Source organism: Trachemys scripta, chromosome 3 (genome assembly GCF_013100865.1).
Source record: "Trachemys scripta elegans isolate TJP31775 chromosome 3, CAS_Tse_1.0, whole genome shotgun sequence".
Lineage (NCBI taxonomy): Eukaryota > Metazoa > Chordata > Testudines > Emydidae > Trachemys > Trachemys scripta.
In genome coordinates, this window is record NC_048300.1 from 75,678,925 (window position 1) to 75,699,036 (window position 20,112).

The following is a 20,112-nucleotide window of genomic DNA, read 5'->3' on the forward strand; positions in this document are numbered from 1 at the left end:
AATAAGCACTCAAGAATAAGTTCTTTAGATTTTAAATGTGTATTTTCTTCAGGATATAATTCCCAGTCTATTAATGTCTTTAATTAAACAAAAACTCGTATCTTTTGTTTTAAATAAGGTATTTTGAATCCTTGAATTCATTGCTTGGCCACCTTTTAAATCTAGTTTCTAATCCCCTAACGACCTTAATCAAATTCTCAGCAGTTCAAATGGTTGTTAAATGTCTTGTTTGAGATTAAAATATGAGTTTCTGATTCTACAACAACATCAAGTATTCATTGAATAATCATGATTAAAATGTATAATCCCCAAAAAGAGGTTTAAGATATTTTTTAATGACTCTGAATTTAACTAAATGGAGTTTAGGGGATTGGAAACAGTATTTAAGGAATGGCCTACAGCATAAATTTTAAGATGAAGGAGAAGGTGTTGTGTAAAACTAAAATGAGAATGAACATGTAATTTATATTGAGGTGAGCATTTTTCCCTTTGTAATTAGGATGACCAGATAGCAAGTGTGAAAAATTGGGACAGGGTGGGGAGTAATTGGAACCTGTATAAGAAAAAGCCCCAAGTATCGGGACTGTCCCTATAAAATCTGGTCATCTGGTCACCCTATTTGTAATATCAGTGTTTGACATCAGAAGTGGCACAAAAGAACCCCCTTGCCAGCATTCTCAGTAGTGGTCAAAGATTAGAAAGGGCATGGAACTGAACTACCCTCTCCCATGGTCCCTTTCCAATTAATGCTACTGTGCTGATTCTAGACTAGACTTCCTTATCAGTGAGGAAGCTGACACTGCCCTGGCCAGATTTTCAGCTTTTCTATAGCAATCCCCTGCTATGCAGCAGTAGAATAGTTACTGTGTATGTAAGGGTAAAGTTGGGCTCTAAAATGTGTAAGGGCATATAACCCCATTAGCTGAAAAGCGGTTATTCCGAGGTATTCTAACAAATGTTTTTTATAATAGGTCCCTTATTCAATGTAAATTTTTTCCTCACTTTCTACGTCAAAATTTGAGAGATTCATCAACAGATGCATTCCCAGAGAAGATGAGAGAGTCAGTGGTAAGGCTTTTTAAAATTATTTATTTTATGTACTGGAAACCTGCAATCCACCCATGTGGAATCCCTTAACCATGCTCAATTGTCGACGCTACTGCCTCAAGTGTGGATGCGCTCTGCCGACAGAGGAAGACAGTGTGAACATGCAGCAACCATTTTCTTTTAGCGCTTTTTGACCGTTGACAAAACTTTTGGCGAAAAAACTTTGCCACTGTAGACATGGCTTTAGGAAAGTATTGGTGACTGGTCCCCAGGGGAAGGTGGATACCTCAGGAGTTCAGACTGGTCAAAGATGGGGCTCCCAGAAGGGTTAAGGTGTGGCTAATTCCTTCCAAAAGTTCTGAATTGCCCTGCTTCTAGAAACCTTTCCGTCTCCTCAGCACAGCATCCATAATGGCACCTCAAAGCACTGGGGAGCTAGATAATCCCTAAAGTGTAAGTATCTGTGGGAGTAAGTAGTGTTTAAGGAGTGCATGGAAAATACGCTACTTTATTGCTTGGTGTAGAAGTCACAACTTCTGTTAAACTTAATTATTTTACTTGGTTAAAGTGCATAGTAGAGGTCTGGCTATTAATGGAGGGAGGCTTCTAAGCAAAGATATAAAGTATTTATTATATAGCTTGGCTACCTACTCTGGCGTTTTTGGTATGTAGCTTATGGGCACAATCCACTGTCAATTGATTTCTATGAATTGGTTGACTGTATTGTAGATATAGTGGGAGGCATAATTTTCTTCTGATTTTATAACCCACACATCCCTTCCACTTATTGCTCATTGCCTGAGGCAAGTGTACAGTCTGACCTCATCTATTCTACAAGTTGAACCATGTCAGGAGACTGACCCAGTTAACAATATGGCCATCCCTTGAACTGGTTACAATAATTTCATTTCAGAGTGCAGATGAGGATCTGGTTAAAAACACAGTTAAGGTCCTGACTATATTGCAGACTGGAACCATAGGAAAAGTGGATAACTGTGTTCCACTGTAGTGCTCTGGCATGGCTATACTGGTAATATAGACAGGGCCTTTGTGTCTTGGTCCCTTTTTTGTGGTTGAATTTGTTTCTGGGTGCTCTTTTCTGCCAGGGAATTGGTTTCACATGGTGCTTGTCAGCTGCACATTTCTGCTACACACGTTTGACATCTCACGTAGTTTTCCAGAAACACAGGCTGTTTTTACTGGCTGCTACAAGGGCCTCTTAATGCTGTACCTTCCTTTCTTCCTGTGTTTGGGTTTCCTCCAGTTTATATATTAATGGAAGCAGATGTGCACAAGTCTAAATTGGTTTATGTAGTGCTAACTCTTCCATGCTGGGACACAGATAGTACTCCCTGAAGAGGAGACTGCGATTGTAGTTTAATACATGCTCTGTCTAAACCCTTTAGTGGCTGGCACCTATGTCTTAATAAATAGTTGATCCAAGTTAAGTAGGTTCGCCACAATTTTTCTCACAGTGCAATGTCAGTATTGGTGTGTGTAGACAGCTAAAAAGATATGTGCATCAAATTTGAGGGAAACATTCAAACAACAATCCATTCTGATCTTATTCCATTATAGTTAAGGGAGTGTGCTATCGTAACCAGCTCTGGTTTTGATTAATTTTCAAAAGCAAACTAAAAATAGCTTTCAGATCCTCTGTAAGAAGAACTTTGATCAATCTGGGAATTGGGTACACTGTTACATGAGGACCAGAAGGAGAAATTTTAATAGCATATCCTTCCCCCTTTTGTTTCCCTCAGCATGCCCCTGTGTAATGGCCCAAACAAGCTTTTTCCTCCATTGTCAACTGCATAAGATGGCAAAGTGCAACAAAATGTCCAGTGTCCACTGGGCTATTCGCCTATGTATAAAGCGTGCATAATATTCAGGCTAAATTAGCACCTTTTTAATCAATAAATTTAAGATATAAATAACTGGTTCACCTCCCAAGATGAAAGCAAATAGGTTTAAATATTAAAATAAATCTGTTGTGTTGTATAATGACTTCATATTCATGTTAGTAGTAATCAATATAGCATTTGTAATGTTTAGCTATATGACCTTTACTATTTTTTCTCTGCTCGAATGGCTATGTAAGAATTGTCAGCTTTGGAAACTGGAATTACAAAGCAGCTGTCATGGATAATTGACCATTCAACTTTGAGAATGGAGCTTCCTAGCATTATAATTAATTTCTATAGGCATCCCCACAGTTGATTACTACATTAACCAGTAGCCTGAGGGTGTTAATGTGTTACATTCAAACTCAACTTCCTTCCTGGCCTTTAGTACAAACAGTCAGATAGCTAGTAAAAGGATTTATACAAAGCTCTCAATGTATAATTTAAAACAAGAAGAAAAAAATTACAGCATGTTTTCCTGTTTATTCTCACAAGCAGGAGGTATCCAGAATAGCCTTTTAAAAAATAAAGAAATATTTCTTTGATAGAATGGTGGATTAGTGATGTTGAGTCTTTGTCTGCATGATCTGTTTTTACCCAAAACTTCAAAACAATCCCAATGGTAGTGATTATTTCACTATTGAATTTTTACTAGGGTCAGAGGTCAAGCCTTTCACACATAAGGTGTATCAAACATTACATTAAAAACATGTCAGTTAGGTTGCAAAGTCAAGGACTAGAAAGTTAGGAAATCATGGCCCGTCCAACCTTAATTCAGCCTGCTTTGGCATCCATTCTGTATACCCCCCTGTACATGGGGTCTTGTGGAAAATGTGCAGTGTTTTATTTACTCTCACCAACTCTCATCATCTTATTGCAAATATCATGATATGTGATGTTTTTCTTAAAACCCCAGCTCTGGGAGGCATATGATTACATGAGAATATCAGCTTTCATTTTAAAAATAGTAAGTTTCTATCCTTCAGTCTAGCTTTGAAAACATGACCCGAGTACATTTATTAATGTTTAGCCAACCTCATGATTTCTTTGGGGCCTGACTCGCAATTTTTGAATGCTTGGAGTTGTCATTACTGAGAATGGTATGTGATCATGTCATTAAAGATTATATTATATTATATTATATTATATTATATTATATTATATTATATTATATTATATTATATTATATTATACCCAGCAGGGCTAAATTAAGGTTGTACAGGCAACCATAAATCTAGCATTTCCTAGCTTTCAAGTGCTTAACTTTGCAACCTAAATAACATTATTTTAATGTAGTTTTTAGTATGTAATTTCCTAGGATTTTTAATAAGGAAAAAAAAGGTAAAAATAAATTCCATTATGTGCATCATCATTAGGGTTTCAACCCTGAACTTTCAGTACTGATGCACAGCTGCTACCACTTGAGCCACAGGGCTAACTACATTAGCTGGTGGCAGGAGAAGGCTGTTATCCTGTGGGTGGGAATGGGCCACTGGGGCAGGACCAGGTGGGAGATCAGGAGTTAGTTGATGGTGAGGGGTTGGCCTGGCCTGGTTCTCTCTTTCACTCTATCCCCTTGCGTTGGGATGCTTCTGTCTGATGTGGTGTCTTCAGAGGTGGGTATGGCCACTGGAGCCATGTGCTGAGTCCAGGCAGGCAGGGTGTTTGTTGGAAGGCTGCACCAACTCTGCTCGCACTCCTCCTGGCTTCCTTACATTGCCAGAACATGTATATGGTGGTTTTGGTGCTGCTGCTTTGGGAGTGGTTTGGATCTAGTTCTTTAGAATGTTCACGGTCCATTAATACTTTGGCAGTCTGCCAAAATTTTCCTGAGGAACACAAGCCAGGAAAAGGACAATTAACACTTTATATTTCAGCTAAACCTGAGTGGAGTTTTATGGGATACAGAAAAGGCACTCCTCAAGCCTAGGGGCTTTAGTCCAGCTGAATTTCAAAGGCCTGCTATAAACAGTGTAAGTGTTCGTGTTCTTAGAAACAGGTCGCAATCATCTTTTGATAACCGAAATTGTTAAGCATCCGAAATATAGTGGTCACTGATAGCTCCCCCTATACTTTAAAATTTGTTGGTCAAGTGTTGTCTCCTACATCTCTGTTTCATTTTTATCTTCCTGTTGTTGGGTCTGTTATCCTATCATTATTTTATGTTTTCTTCCTCCTCCCCACAGAAACACTTGTTGGCTAGGTTGGCTATTGGGGCTGAGTACACAGTCAGAAACATCTTGAATCAGATGAAGTTTTCTTTTAAGTGAAATTTTGTTGTATCCCAGGTTTCTAGAAGTCTTTAAATTAAAGCACTACAAGTCAGTATTTAGATAAATATCTAGTAGTAGGCATTCAGTTTATGCCAGTCAGCACCTGCATTTGCTTCCAGTGTTAAGTACTGCTAACCCTCTGTAATATGTCTAGTCATAAGTCTAAGCCAAGTTATTGATTTGCTAACCAAAGACATTTCTGTAAGCTCTAAAATACAATGGTTCAAAAATTCACATAGCTTAAAAACTACCTTGTTAATTTGTTTATTCATGATGATATTTTAATCACAAGAAAAATGGGTTAGGAAGAACATATTTTCCTATATCTCCAAAACACAATTACTCCAGCCCAGTTATAGTTCTTTACTTGAAGGTAGATTCTTATCTTTCATTATCATTACATAATACTAGAGATAGGCCCACTTCTGAAAACAGAAATACAGAAAACCCCATAAATACCATTACATAAACGGAGACACAAATTTAATGTAAAACCATTTTAGTTTTAGGTTAGTTTTAATTGTAACATGGGATACTTAAACAATGTTTACAAAATATGTTTTTAAATGAATTTTGATAAAATTTTAATATGATTGACAGGGTCTTTTTAACAAATGTAGCATGCGGGGAAATAATTTTGCAAAGCATATTGCAGAAAATACCTTTATATTAAAATATATTTATATATTGTAAAACAATGACTAATGTCATCACAATGCAAACTATTAGTAATTCATAATGGAGTAATGTAATTTATCCAGTTAAAATAATATTCACTTGATAATTTTGTATTTTAAAAAAATTATATTCACAGAAGGAAATCTTGAAATCGGATCTCATTGTCTGCACAGTGGCTGCTGTTCTATCATTTGCAGTCAGCGCCAGCACTGTGTTTCTGTCATTAAGGGTATGTATTATAATCCCCTCCTTTTAAATATTTTTCCCCTAAGATATCATCTCTATTATGCAAAATTACACGGCTAAGAATAGAAAGGAACTGTGAAGAGAAGAGTTAAGGAAAAATTATTTAATGGCAAAGATAATTTCAAGGCTTTTGATATACACTGCAAATCAGTTATAGATATTTATATTAGGCACAATTTAATGTATTTAGTAATTGTTTTCCCTAAACCTTTTTTATACTAGTCTTTTTTTATGACATAGAAGCTGTTGGAAGAGGGATTCTTACATAAACCCGACCAATTTAGCTTTTTTATTTTCAGTTACAATACTAGTTAAATGTGTGTGTAAAGTACATTTTGAAAAAGGACAAAGGTTGTTGCATTCATTTCCTGAGCCCCACATCTGCTTCCCACCTGTAGTCTTTGATGCTTTTTATATAAGAATCACTATTTCTTGCAAATGTATAAGGAAGATTAAATTGTTGTACATTAAAAATATTGCGTCTATAAAATATTATTTGTAAATGTGATTCCATTATTTTCCTCCTTTGGCTCAGCCATTTCTCAGCATTGTGCTGTTTGCTTTAGCATGGACTGTGGGATTCGTAACACATTACATACTTCCTCAGCTCCGCAAGCATCATCCTTGGCTGTGGATTTCACACCCCATACTTAAAAACAAAGAATATCATCAGCGGGAAGTGAGAGGTTTGTAATAAATATTGTCAGAATGTTGATTGATGTTGCCTTTAGTTTGTCTTGTTTTTAAAGAAAAAATATTCTTGCTTATGTCCATTGTGATGTTTAAAGACGACCATTTTTTCCCAAGATGAGTTTTCTTTTTTCATGTTTTACTTAGAAATATTAGGAATATCAAGTTTTGATTTCTATATTTCTTTTGGATGGCACTCTCTCAGGGACTGGAAGAACGGAAGTGAATATAGTGACATCATAATAGGTAGAAAGGCCAACTGCAACTTTTCCACTTTTCATTGTAGAGGTGGGTGGGTTTGACTCCCTCATGCAGAGCTTTCTACTAAAACTATCCAATTTTAGCAAAAAAATTTAAGCCCAAAGAATTTTAAACTGTCTGTGTGAACATCCCTTCCTGTCTTAAGTGAGGTCTAGCAAAACTGCCGCTGCAACCCCTACCTATTGGGATTTCATTATCCCATAGTTCTCCAGTCCCCAGACAGTCTTCCAGCAGGAGGGAAGTGTTATTTCTAATGTAGAAAAGGAAGCCCTGAATCCATGGAAGTGAGTAGGTAAACTCCACTTGACTTCAGGTGCAGCAGGATAGGAGTTAAACTGAAGAGTGGAACATTTTGATTCACATTTAAAATGTGTCTAAACATTTCAGCTCCCTACCCCATTACCACACTTAGATTTGTAATTTAGTTCTGCATGAAACAACTTCTTCCCTTTGTATCTTTGTTGCTCCTTCTCTCCCCTTTTATTTAATCATTTGAAGTGCTGGTGCCTACTTACACTTCACATCCTCTGTCCCTGTCGCCAACCACCAAAGTGTCCAGGAAATCCACTGGGGCCCTGAACAGATTTCCCCCTACAAAATAAGATTATTCCTTATTATGGGCCCCTTTCCCTTAAACATCAGCTTTCACGTATGTGACGGGTTGGGTCACAGAGACCCTCTTGGAATTGCCACCTGATGTACTGAGACTACGTCTGAGCCTGTTTTCCCTGGCAGCTTGGGACTTCAGTACCCTGTCTTGTCGAGCCAGACACGCTAGCCTGCTACAAACACAGACCCAGGTCTGAACCACGTCCCCCAAAAGCTGCAGGCTTAACTGAAATCAGCTTAAGAAGTGCTCCTGTCTCTAGCACCCAGACACCCAGTTCCCAATGGGATCCAAATGCCAAATAAATCCATTTTACTCTGATTATACATATTATACAGGGTAAATTCATAATTGTTCGCCCTTTATAACACTGATAGAGAAATATGCACAGTTGTTTGCTCCCCCAGGAATTAATTACTTACTCTGGGTCAATTTAATAAGCAAAAAGTGATTTTATTAAGTATAAAAAGTAGGATTTAAGTGGTTCCAAGTAATCACAGACAGAACAAAGTAAATTACCAAGCAAAATAAAACAAAAACATGCAAGTCTAAGCCTAATACAGTAGGAAACTAAATGCAGGTAAATCTCACCCTCAGAGATGTTCCAATAAGCTTCTTTCATAGACTAGACTCCTTCCTACTCTGGGTCCAGCAATCACTCACCCCCCACCCCCCATAGTTACTGTCCTTTGTTCCAGGTTCTTTCAGGCATCTCTTTGGGGTGGAAAGGCTATCTTTTGAGCCAGCTGAAGACAAAATGGAGGGGTTTCCAGGGCCTTTTATATTCTCTCTCTTGTGGGCAGAAACCCCTTTGTTCTCCTGTTCATGATCACAGCAACAAGATGGAGTCTGTAGCCAGCTGGGCAAGTCACATATCTATGGACGATTCCGCTTTTTGCAGGCCAATACCATTGTTTACATGTTAGTTTGAACATTCTCAGGAAAGCTCAGATGTGGATTGGCGTCTCCCAAAGTTCATTGTCAGTTAAGTGTTTCTTGATTGGGCACTTACTGAGAATAGTTCTTTCTCAAGAAGCTGACCAAATGCTTCACTGAGGCTACTTAGAATCAAACAAGTACATAGCCAATATTCATAACTTCAAATACAAATATTATACAAACATACAGACAGCATAATCATAACCAGTAAACTACAACCTTTACATAGAAACCTCACTTGGCCTCCTCTGTACAAGACCTGGTGCAGCCATAGGATGCTGGTTGCAACAAACATCTATACGGCCACAGTTTATGTCAATAACATCACAACATACCTCTGACCAGAACTTCAAAGTGCTGGAATATAATGGTGAGAAGAATCTCAGACTTTTTCTTCAGATTATTGGTGACTGGGCTGCTAGCCCATCTAATATTTATTCATGACTCTGGCTTAAATCTGAGTTACTCCTTTTCCTTTTGAAAAATGTAGATAGAATAGCACTTGAATGTTCAAACATTTCATCTTTGTAGGCCTGGATTCAAATCTGAATTTATTTACTGGGCAAAATAGATTTCCGTGCAACCCAAGTGGATATTTATCCCTGTTTATTAAACGTCCTAACCTCTTTTTTACACTTGGTGTAAAATGCAAGTTGTTTTACCCCTGGTGTAACTTTTAGATTGTGGAAAAGGGGAATGTTATGTATGGAAATGGAGGACATATCAAATATAATAATAATAATACGTAGCTCTTCTATAGTGCTTTTCATCAGTTGATCTCAAACCACTTTTCAAAGGAGACCAGTATTATCCCAGTTTTACACAGATGATAGAAGGGAAGATGAAAGCTCAAAGACCTCCGTCACCTTGCATCACATTGAGCTACTGTGTATGAGTCAAGTGACCGATGGCCTAATCCAGGGTTATGTAAACTGAGGGACAGCCTAATATTTGTACTGAAGTTTATAGCCATTTTACATGGTATAGAGAAAATAAAAATAACCCTTCTCTTTTTTAATACCCAAGCCCTTTAGGGAATGTTCAAATTATTAATGATAAAAACTTTATATATAAACTTCTTAATGACAGACATAGTTTCCACTGTATTTCTGCGGGGCATAATATTCTGCTAGCAGAAGTAATAAGGCTAAAATAATGTCTTTCCCTGGCATCTGTGGCAATGGGGATTTACTGAAAATGTAGCAATGAAACAATGCAGGGGAAGAGTTCTTTTTAAAATGGCATTTCTCATTTTTAAAAAGTGTAACAAAATCAAGTTAAAAGCGAGAACACAGAATGTTGTATCAGTGATATTTAGCCATTGTGTTCGCTCTGTCAATATAAGCCTTAGTGGTTATCCATATAGACCCCTGTAAGAGAGAATATAGCACAGAGAAGTCCCTTTACCAATAACATTTACCTCACCTACTAGCTGAGCTTTCTATTTAAAATCACCAATTGATCTGTACACCTGTATTAGCTATATTTTGAGAACACTGTACAGTAGCGTTTAACCCTGTGTTACGGTACAATTACATTACAACCTCTGTTACATATTGTGTGCAGTTTGATATGCTGTACTCTGTGTTTAAGACATCTGTGTTTAAAAGTGTATTGTATTTGCTAAATAGATTTTCCTGTTTCAGAAATTGAGGCAGAATTATATTTACTTTGACTTTTGAATGTTTAAAATTTGAGCGGCATGGTTACGGAAGTCTGTAACTTTCATTTCCTGCATAATATCTCAAGAGAATCACTAAAGCTGAATGAAACAATGTAACTTCATTGATCATTTGGTCTTGCTAATATCTACTGGCTTCAGCAGGTGCTGCCGTGGTATGTAGGAATATCTGTAAATATTTTAGAATCTCAGAGGCTAATTTCTAGTTCTCCTGCAGTTTTTTTATTTCAGCAAACTACTTGAATTCTTTTTTCAGCTGTCATCTTCTCTTTGCTCCCAGCTGGAAACTTGCTTGTCATAGCTTGATGGATCATTCTCAACCTATGTTCTTGAGGTACTTGAAAACAATAATGTCAGAGCACAGTCTGCTGCAGGACTTCAGTATCTTGTTCTTCAAACTAGACAACACAAGGGTTCTGCTCATCCCCTGCAAAATCATGCATTTGCCATACATTAAGGATTTAAACCTCTCTGAAAAATCATGTCTTCAAAACAAAACCTGGGTACCAAAAAGTATCCAAGAGATTTGATTTAAGGTTGCCTTTTAACTGTTACCACAAAATGCCAAGGAAAGTGTACTGGAAATGTAAATCTTATTAATGATTTGTATTCCAGCTGAAAGTAATTGTTTTAAAAGGCTTCCTTTGCTTGATAATGAGCAACTCTTGTGAATATCCTGGCTTTGTTGTCTTTTTGCATGAGTTTAATCATAGAAGACCGTTATAGGATTTCTTCCCTTATCCCCATTAGGTCTGTCTTCATTCATTGGAAAAACATAATTTTCATAAAGGTAATGGCTCAGCTTTTAAAAAGGTTGAGAGTAGAGATATACCAGGCAAATCCACTTCACGCTTTGACTGATCTGCATTGATGGTTCAGCTCATACTTTGGGATCACTTGTATCACTCAGGTGAACAGCTCCCTGGTACAATCAGGAGACAAGGCATTTTCAGATTCTTCTATATTCTCTATTTCCTATGGTGTTCATCTAGTCTGTATTGCTTTAATTATTGCAGAAGTGTACCCAGAAATATCTGTTAGAATGTACTGAATTTAGAATGTATGAAAAATGGTTGTGAAAACAGGTCCCTCACAGCATTGCCATGGTCATTTCTACCTGCTACTTCGGAGGCAAAAAAGCTTGATTTTGAAATGTGTATCATATTTTTAATTAAAGCCTGGCATCAGAGCCATAGGCAGTAATAAGAGGAAATACTTTAAGCTATAAAGAGTGAAGGATATTGAGTCTCAGAAATGCATGTACAGCTTTTTGAAAGCCTGTTACCTCAACTAAAGATATCATAGGTCCATGAATTAAGGTAATTTGGAATAATTGGTTCCTGACTTTTCTGCTTGTATCTATTGAACATAGAATCTTGATTCATTGTGTCCTCTTGTTTCTCACCCTCATATTGCTGAAATAAAATAAGCTATTCTTCTTGCTGTAGGAAGGGGTGTTGGTAGTTCAGCAGGTGGTTCTTACCTTTGAGTCAGTACTGAACCAATACTCCAGTATGGTGCACTCTGCTGTTTGTTTTTCAGATGACCTGAACTATTTGTGCTCATTAAAGAATTCCTGTCACTTTTGCAAGAATACAGGTGTTACTCAGGAAACTTCACTCTGCCTGCCTAATTTCTCCCTGCAATTTCAACTGGATACAGTGGTCACGTCCTGTCTGATTGCTGAATAATGTTGTGTACTGTTAAAAGTCTGTATTTACGTATATAATAGCTTCTTTGTAAAGTATTTTTGGGTCTTTTGAGATAATAATAATAATCCCTAGCTCTTTTATAGTGCTTTTTATCCTTAGATCTCAAAACACTTTACAAAGTTTGACAAATCATTATCCCCATTTTACAGATGGGGAAACTGAGGCACAGAGAGGGGACATGACTTAGCCAAGGTCATTGAGCAGGCCAGTGACAGAGCTGGGAATAGAAATCCAGGGTTCTGGTGTCTTCATTTAGTGCTATCTCTGTTTGGTCACACAGCTTCCCCACTAGGTCACATGAAAGGTGTTAGTTAATTATAAATATTCTTTAATAAATAAAATATTGTAAGTAAGAAAAGTAATTAAAGTGATGAACAACAAATATGTTTATTAATATCATGTCATGTTTTACTTCTAAAAACTTAGGAGGATCTATCCTTTAGTATGTACAATTTCAGCTACTATATGTGCCTATCTATATGTGCAGCAAAAAGAAGCAAAGTATGTAATGTATAAATATTGGCCCGACCCAGAGAACAACATGATTGCTATATGGCAAAAGAATTAAGGATTACATGAAGTGTCATAAATTAGTGGGTATATTAACTAGTATGATATACAAACTTATGATTTGTCCTTTTGACTTTAATGCATTTATTGTCTATACAGTATTTATATGCTGAAAAAAATAATAATTTGACAAAATGGTCTGTTATCTGGGTTTTTATTACAGATGCTGCTCATTTAATGTGGTTTGAAAGACTCTATGTGTGGCTTCAGTGTTTTGAGAAATACATCTTGTATCCAGCAATAATATTGAATGCCCTCACCATTGATGCTTTTTCAATTAGTAAATACAAGAGACTTGGTACACAGTAAGTTGATTATAGTTCATAGTATGTGATTCATAGATTTAAGACTGCTCACATTCAGACGAATGTTCAAAAGATGAAGCTCATGGCGTATAGGTCCATCAATGGCTATTAGCCAAGATGGTCAGGGACACAACCCCATGGTCTGTGTGTCCCTAAACCTCTGACTGCCAGAAGCTGGGGACTGAATGAGAAGGGCCTGAATCATTTGATAATTGCTCTTTTCTGTTTATTCCCTCTGAAACGTCTGGCACTGGCCACTGTCGGAAGACAGGATATTGGGCTACATGGGCCACTGGTCTGACCCAGTATGGCCATTCTTATGTTTTTATGAAGTTTAATGTTGCGTAAATGAGTCTGGTTATTTGTCACAATTTGGTTTTGTGCTATTAATGAATAATAATAAATACAAAATGCTATCATTATTGGCTCTGTTAAAGGACAATTCAAACTGTCTTCAAATATGATAAAGGAGATGCTGTTGGTGCTGCAGCAAACATGATTGAGGTTAGAGAGATTTAAATTTATATAGAGAGATTAAAAAACTAAATATGTATAGCATGCCCAAATGACAGCTAAAACCAGGAGATATTATACCAGTCTGCAGGTGTTCAAAGGGTGTAAACACCTTGGGAGTAACCAGGATTAATGAGATGAAATGAGAAATCTAGGTTGGATATCAGGGAACTGTAAAGTTTATTAGACTGTGGAAAAAGTCTCTCAGAGGAGGTGTCACAGGCCTCATTACTAGAGTCATTGAAGGCTAGGTTGGACAAAGCCTTCAAGAATGTAGAGTGCAGAACTGTCCTGAATTAGCAGGGATATGAACAGGAAAACAATATAAGGTTTTTCCATGTCTAACCTCTGTGACTGTAATTAGAACTAAATGTTGCTGATCCACAGTATTATAATACGTTCTTCGAAGAGAGCCTTTTGTGGTGGCAATTTTTGCTTGATGACCTACAAACTGCTGTGAGATTCAGTGGTATTGTAGTGATTGCAATGCCCTCTCTGAGCAGAATTAGTACACAGCCTTTTTCAGTACTATAGTGATTTAAATTTGTTAAAAAACTGACCTGTGTTCAGGAACAAAGATCCATTACAAATGGAGCGTTATTTTTCCTGTATCCAGATTGTCTGGATGTTAGTTTTTAAAATCAGATTATTTTTAACTTGGATGTAGTGAAAAACTATTTGTTATTAATTATTATTAATAATAATAATGTCTCTGACAGTAGCATGTAGAGGCTCAGACCCATGATTCTACGGACTGTACAGACATATACCAAAAGAGGGTTCTGGTCCTGAAGAGCTTGCATTCTAAATTAGAGCTTGCATTCTAAACAAACTATATCAACTTTTGTACAGGAGCATACAGCAACATTTTCAAAAATACCTATTTTCAGAAGTGACATAGGCACTTAAGAAGCTAAGTCTCATTGAATGTCAATGGGATTTAAGCTTCTAAGTTTCTTAAGTATGTTTTGAAAATTTTACCTGGAATGTAATACAGCTCACCCTCCTAGATGTGGTGGTTCTGTAGGTCTAGCAGAACTAAAAAGTAGCCAAATGTTAGTTTGACACTTGTCAGCAGATATATCTCTGAATCCACTGGAGGATCAGATGTGTTGACTAAGAAGATATTATTTTACATTGCAATTCTACTCTGAAAAGTTACTATCTCAACTGTTCAAAAATCATGAGTCAGACCCCCTCCCCCCAATTCATGAGATTTTAAATGGTAATCATATTTGGGTCTGCCTTCTGATAGTTAAACCTTTAGGGGAATGCCACCAGTCCCCAATGTAGGCGTGATCATCTCAGATTTTAAATTCACCCTTTGAAGACACACTTAAAAATGCAGGTCCTGACTGTTGCTCAGAGAGGACCCATTTTTTCTTATCCCATTTGGTGTGGAGAGCTGCCACACTATTCCTCCCTAGCTTCTTCCCTAACTTGATAGAATACTTAGAGAGGAGGATAGTGGGGGATAGAATGGCAGCTACCCCACACATGTTCTCCTTCCACACTTGCCCATATGGCCCCTATGTTCGCTTGCCTCCCTGTATTTCTTCCCTTTCCCCTCACTGTTTTCCACCCTTCACATTCCCTGGTACCCCATTTTCCTTCTGCACTCCATGTTCCCAGGCACCCCCTCAGCCTGGCTTATTTCTCTGCACTCCTTTTCAGTCAGCCTCTTGCATTTCATAATCCCCTGCAACTCTCTCAGTCTACCTAATTCTCCCCACGCTCCTCTGACTCCTCATGATCCTACCACAGTCTCCTGCCCTGCTGCTCTACACTCTCATTCCTTGCGCCTCCCCATTCTCTTATATCCTTGCTTGCCCTCACCTAATGACTAAGGGGTCTCCCTTAGTCCCTCAAGGCAACCTGGCTCAGCCCCCATTGAAAACAGTGGGAGATGATGACCATTTAAATTTTGTGGATTTTAAGGCCAGAAGGGACTGTTATAATCATCTAGTCTGACTTCCTGCATAAAATACTACATAGAATCATGTCCAGTAATTCCTGCACCAAACCCATAACTTTTGTTTGAGCTACAGCATCTTTCAGAAGGACATCCAGTTTTACCTTCAAGTGATGGGGAATCCACTACATCGCTAGGTTAGTTGTTCCAGTGGCTAAGTATCTTCAGTGTTGAGGGATAATGACAAAACTGCACAAGTCTGAATACAGAAATTGCATCATAAGAACAAGAAAAAAAAATCCAAACATTGCACGACTTGCAATAACATCATGAGTTGTTAAGATAGTTGGACCTTGTAATCTGAACATTGAAATCAGCTTGTATGACTCAAGAAATTGAGATGAAAAATTACCTACCTTCAGTTTTTATCTGACTTTTGCAAAACATATGTGAGGATGAAGTGCAGAAACTGCCAAATGTGGGTCACCACATATATATTTTTAAATAATTCTTTTTTAAGAAGTTTCTTTGGGAGGATTTAGGGCTCCCCAGAGCCTCTAGCACCAAACAAGGGTAAAGTATTCTTCCTTGTTGTGACATCTGAAATGAAGCCCCCGGAGCAACTGTGTGGAAGAATCAGGGTGGAGGCAGTAGGGCGAGTGAAGAGCAGTCCCAAAATCTTGTATTATCTGAGTGGAGTGGGACAGGCACCAATCAACTCCCAACACGTTTCCTCCAGAGATAATTAGTTGAAGGGGGGCAGGAGCCAACCCCAGCACCAAATATCTCTGTCTGGGTTTGGACGTGCTAGGTGTTAACAACACCTGCTTAACTGCACCAAAACCTGGTTGCTAGGGCAGAAGGGCTTGAAAGAGTCTCAGCAAAGCAGCCAGCAGGGCTATCATCTCCTGCTAAGGCAGGGCAGCCCTGGATTCTTTGTTTCTTTGTCCTCTTATTACAGAGGGCTGTATTATCTCTCCATTCTTAGCTACATACTCTCCAGGAAGAAGAATGTCATGTATACAGTAGCTTAAAGAAGGGGAAGTTACTTTCCATGCCTGTAATTCTACTTTTAAGATATCATCTTGCAAGATTCTCATTCACTTGTCCACCTCCCCTCAGAATTTGCAGGGATGTTTTTTGAGGCAATGTGTTTTTGCAATTTCATCTTGTTGTTCTTATCTGGCTGGATGTATTTGACTTTTCTAATTGCATCTGTTTTTGTGATTTAAAAAATGGCATTGCTCTGTGTGTGTTTTGGGAGTGTGTGTGGGGGCCGGGGGGGGGGGGGGGGGGGGATGATGAGCAGGGGTTCGAGCCCTTGCTTCCGGCACTGTCAGAAACTGACTGGAATATTCCAGAACCAAAGGGGGTGGTGGTTGGTGGTGCATATTGGACAGTCTGGGGCAGCTTACCATGTTGCCTGCTACTGTCATTGCCTCAAGAGGTTAAACAACAAAAAGAGATCACTCTGAGCTAGGGCAGTTGTACCATGTTTCCACTGGGAGGTTAAGACAAACCCCCGCCCCCTCCCAAAAAAAAAAAAGAATCCTGTATGGCAATATCTTTAAAGAGAGAGAATTACCAGAAAGCAATGCTCCCTTATCCTCTAGCAAGAAATTATATGCTCAAAAAACTCCTTTCTGCCTGAAATTTTGTGAATATTAGGCGAGCATAAATATCGACCTGATCAGGAAAAGAGTGTTTCAGTTGCTGTTGTTACTCTGTGATTTTATGCCTCTCTCCATTAAAATCTTCCTCACTGCCCCAAGAATTTTGTTCTTCTTGATGAACATCAAATCCAACAAATGTTCTCATCCCACTGAGGGGGTGTTCTAAAACGGTCACAAATACTTTATTGTAGTCCCTAGTTTTGCACTCAGAAATCCAAATAAAATTCAAAGAATCTCTGACAAGTAAGAAATTAGGTCTTTTGGCATTTCATTCAGACAGTGATGACTAGGCCTGAACTCAAATAAAGTTGGATCTGCATTAAAAATGCAGTGAATGAATGCCACAAAAAAATAAAATAAAATTGGAATTGCACAAACTGTGAGCCTTAAAATGACAAAAATGCACCACTCCATTTAGAATTTTCTGAGCTGTCAATTGCCGCATGCTTTCGCAAGTATTCTGTTGTTTTGAAATTGGCATGGAGGATTATTTTCAGCATTTTACAAATACTGGGTTTGATTCATCACTGCACCAGCCTAAAGTTGGATAACATGGTGACTCAGGCTTATTGCCTGTAGTTGGCAACAGGCTGCTTTCTAATATAAAGCTGTATAAATTGCAGTGCTATAAATTAATGGTGCCAGACTTAAGTCACAAGTTGAAAATTTATTTTAGGGATTTTATTTAATTATATCTTTATTACGTTATAAGGTACTTACTACAATAATGGATGCTACTGTTATAATACAGAATTGTTCCCGTGTTACAGCTCTGTAAGTACTCCAGAGATATGTAATGCTGGCAATATAAAACTGTGCTGTTGCAGATGGATTAAATAAACACGATTATTAAAACAAAAACTAGTATTAATATAAAAATAAATTAACGGTATGTGTGTAGATAGACATACCAATCAAGAGTAGGTCTGATATGGTTATTCATGTTCATTAGTTATAGTCTAATTGTTTTTGTTATGTTAACTTGATTAGGTTTTCTTTTCCCTCACTCCCACAGCTGTGATATTTTCCTGATAACAATTGCTGGGATGAAGCTGCTCCGATCCTCATTCTGTAATCCTGTTCATCAATTTGTTACTTTGAGCTTTACTGTAATCTTCTTCCAGTTTGACTACAGAGATATCTCAGAAAATTTCTTGCTGGATTTTTTCATGATGTCCATTGTGTTTCACAAGGCAAGTTTACAAACACCATTATTTTCTTGATATAAAATGTTTTTGTAGTTTGAATTATCTTTCCAATGTATTGATAAATGGCTGAAATATCTTTTTAAACATAATTGTTATAATACATTTTAACAGAAGCAGGCCATTGGTATCACAGAAAAAAATCTCAGTGGAGGATAAAACCAATAGTTTTAAAGTTAAATGTATTTTCTGTTTCTGTAGGAAACTTCATATTTACTTCTTTGTTCACATGAGGCTACAAAAGTTCACAATTCAGATTTTTTAAGAATAGAGTCATAAATGACTTGAAAGAGGCCTTTTGGGCCATTCGTGCAGGGTTGCCCTTTGTATTAATTGCATGAGTGTTTTTATCTAGTCTTCCTTTGAAAGCCTCTGGTGTTTGACTCAACAATTTCCTTTGGGAAATTAGTCCAATATCTAATCATCCTTATGATAAGAAATGTTTTCCTAATATCTGACTTAAATTTTTCCTACCTTAGTTTCAGGCCATTATCCTTGTGCTTAACCTTAAACTCAAGCGTCTTCTTTACTTTTACAATATTACCTCTGAAGTGTCATGGCCTCTTATCATAGTCCGCTCTCTTTTTTTCTCTGAGTTATACATACAGTCTTAAAACTCTTTTAATAATTCTAGATTGTACCTAAATTCATGATCTGTGCAGCTCCTCTCAAATCAAAAGCAGGTTAAATTGACATGGTGCTAAAAATACCAGAAATTGCTTGAATTTTGTCTACACTAGGGCTCCCAGCAGTGCTAATACTGATTATCTACTTTGTTTTATTTTGTTTTTAATGCAGTCACCTATCACCCTGGTATAAGAGTCCTCTTACAACTGGGCCTAGTAGTAGCGCTGGTGAGAATATTTTTTGTTTTTCCCTAGTGTAGACATATCCTCAGTGTGATCCAGCTAAACTCTGCCACGTGTCTGAGAGGGGAAAGGACTGATTCCATGGTTAACTTTAACAAATGTGGCACAGAGATCCAACAATATAAGTTTGGATGCCAGCCATCGCTGCCGCCAGTGCTGTCTCTATTCCATGTCCTCCCCTGAAGCCTTACTGGGAAATGTCTAGGTTATTGACACTACCTAGATGGAGTTGGAGGGCCTTTGTTAAGCTTCTCAATTAGCATACTCAGAAGTGAGAGCTGGGTTTCTGGGTGGTAATTGGTTTACCCTTGTTTGGTGCTAGAGGCTCTGGGGAGCCCTAAATCCTCCCAAAGAGGTTGGTTGTGTTGAGTGACATTTTTAAGTACTAGCTGGATTATGGTGTGCTCTAGGGGAGGTGGTAGGTTTCTCTTCTACAAGGAGATTGTTGTTGATCTTGGTAATAGAAACCTTAAGTGCTCTCAACTTTTTCACTAGCTAAAAAGAGCAAGGCGGATCCAGAGTTGCAGATGCTTGGAAGCTGCAGTAAGTGCTGCCCGCTGAAAAGCAGGCCCCTTTAGGATATCTCAGATTGGGCACTCAGAATCAGTAGTTACTTTTGAAAATCGCCATGTCACAATTTTTTGTTGAAAGCTGCATATTTGTGGCTGTGGGTGATGTGGAGGTTTTTTGCTGTTTGTTTTTAAATGTTGGCTATTTGAAGCTGTTGTGAGATTTGGAGTGTTAGCCCTAGAGGAGATGGATTAGTGAGCAGAGTAAGAGTGAGATAATCAAAGGTGTTACGGTAAATTAAACGTAGCCTATCACACTGTGTGTTTTTATGGGAGGCTTGATATGGTAAAGTCTACAGTATTGGGCTAAAGTTATGTATTATAGACATGATTAGGAGTCTAGCTAAGCAGGGTCATAACCAGGGAGGGGCAAGCAGAGCAGCCGCCCAGGGCGCAAAGATGACGGGGGTGTAAAAATGATTAAAAATGGTAGGGGGCGCAAATATGCTTGCTCGCCCTGA

General features: G+C 37.9%; 1 protein-coding gene across 1 annotated transcript in view; it reads left to right on the forward strand.

Moving 5' to 3' along the window:
- The window catches only part of PCNX2 (pecanex 2), a 232,827-nt gene that overhangs the window by 105,558 nt on the left and 107,157 nt on the right, over nt 1-20,112 (forward strand). The window contains exons 17-21 of the mRNA XM_034765099.1: nt 972-1,068; nt 6,036-6,128; nt 6,681-6,831; nt 12,769-12,910; nt 18,024-18,201. Of these exons, the coding sequence (XP_034620990.1) occupies nt 972-1,068; nt 6,036-6,128; nt 6,681-6,831; nt 12,769-12,910; nt 18,024-18,201 (661 nt within the window). The remainder of the gene's footprint in view (nt 1-971; nt 1,069-6,035; nt 6,129-6,680; nt 6,832-12,768; nt 12,911-18,023; nt 18,202-20,112) is intronic.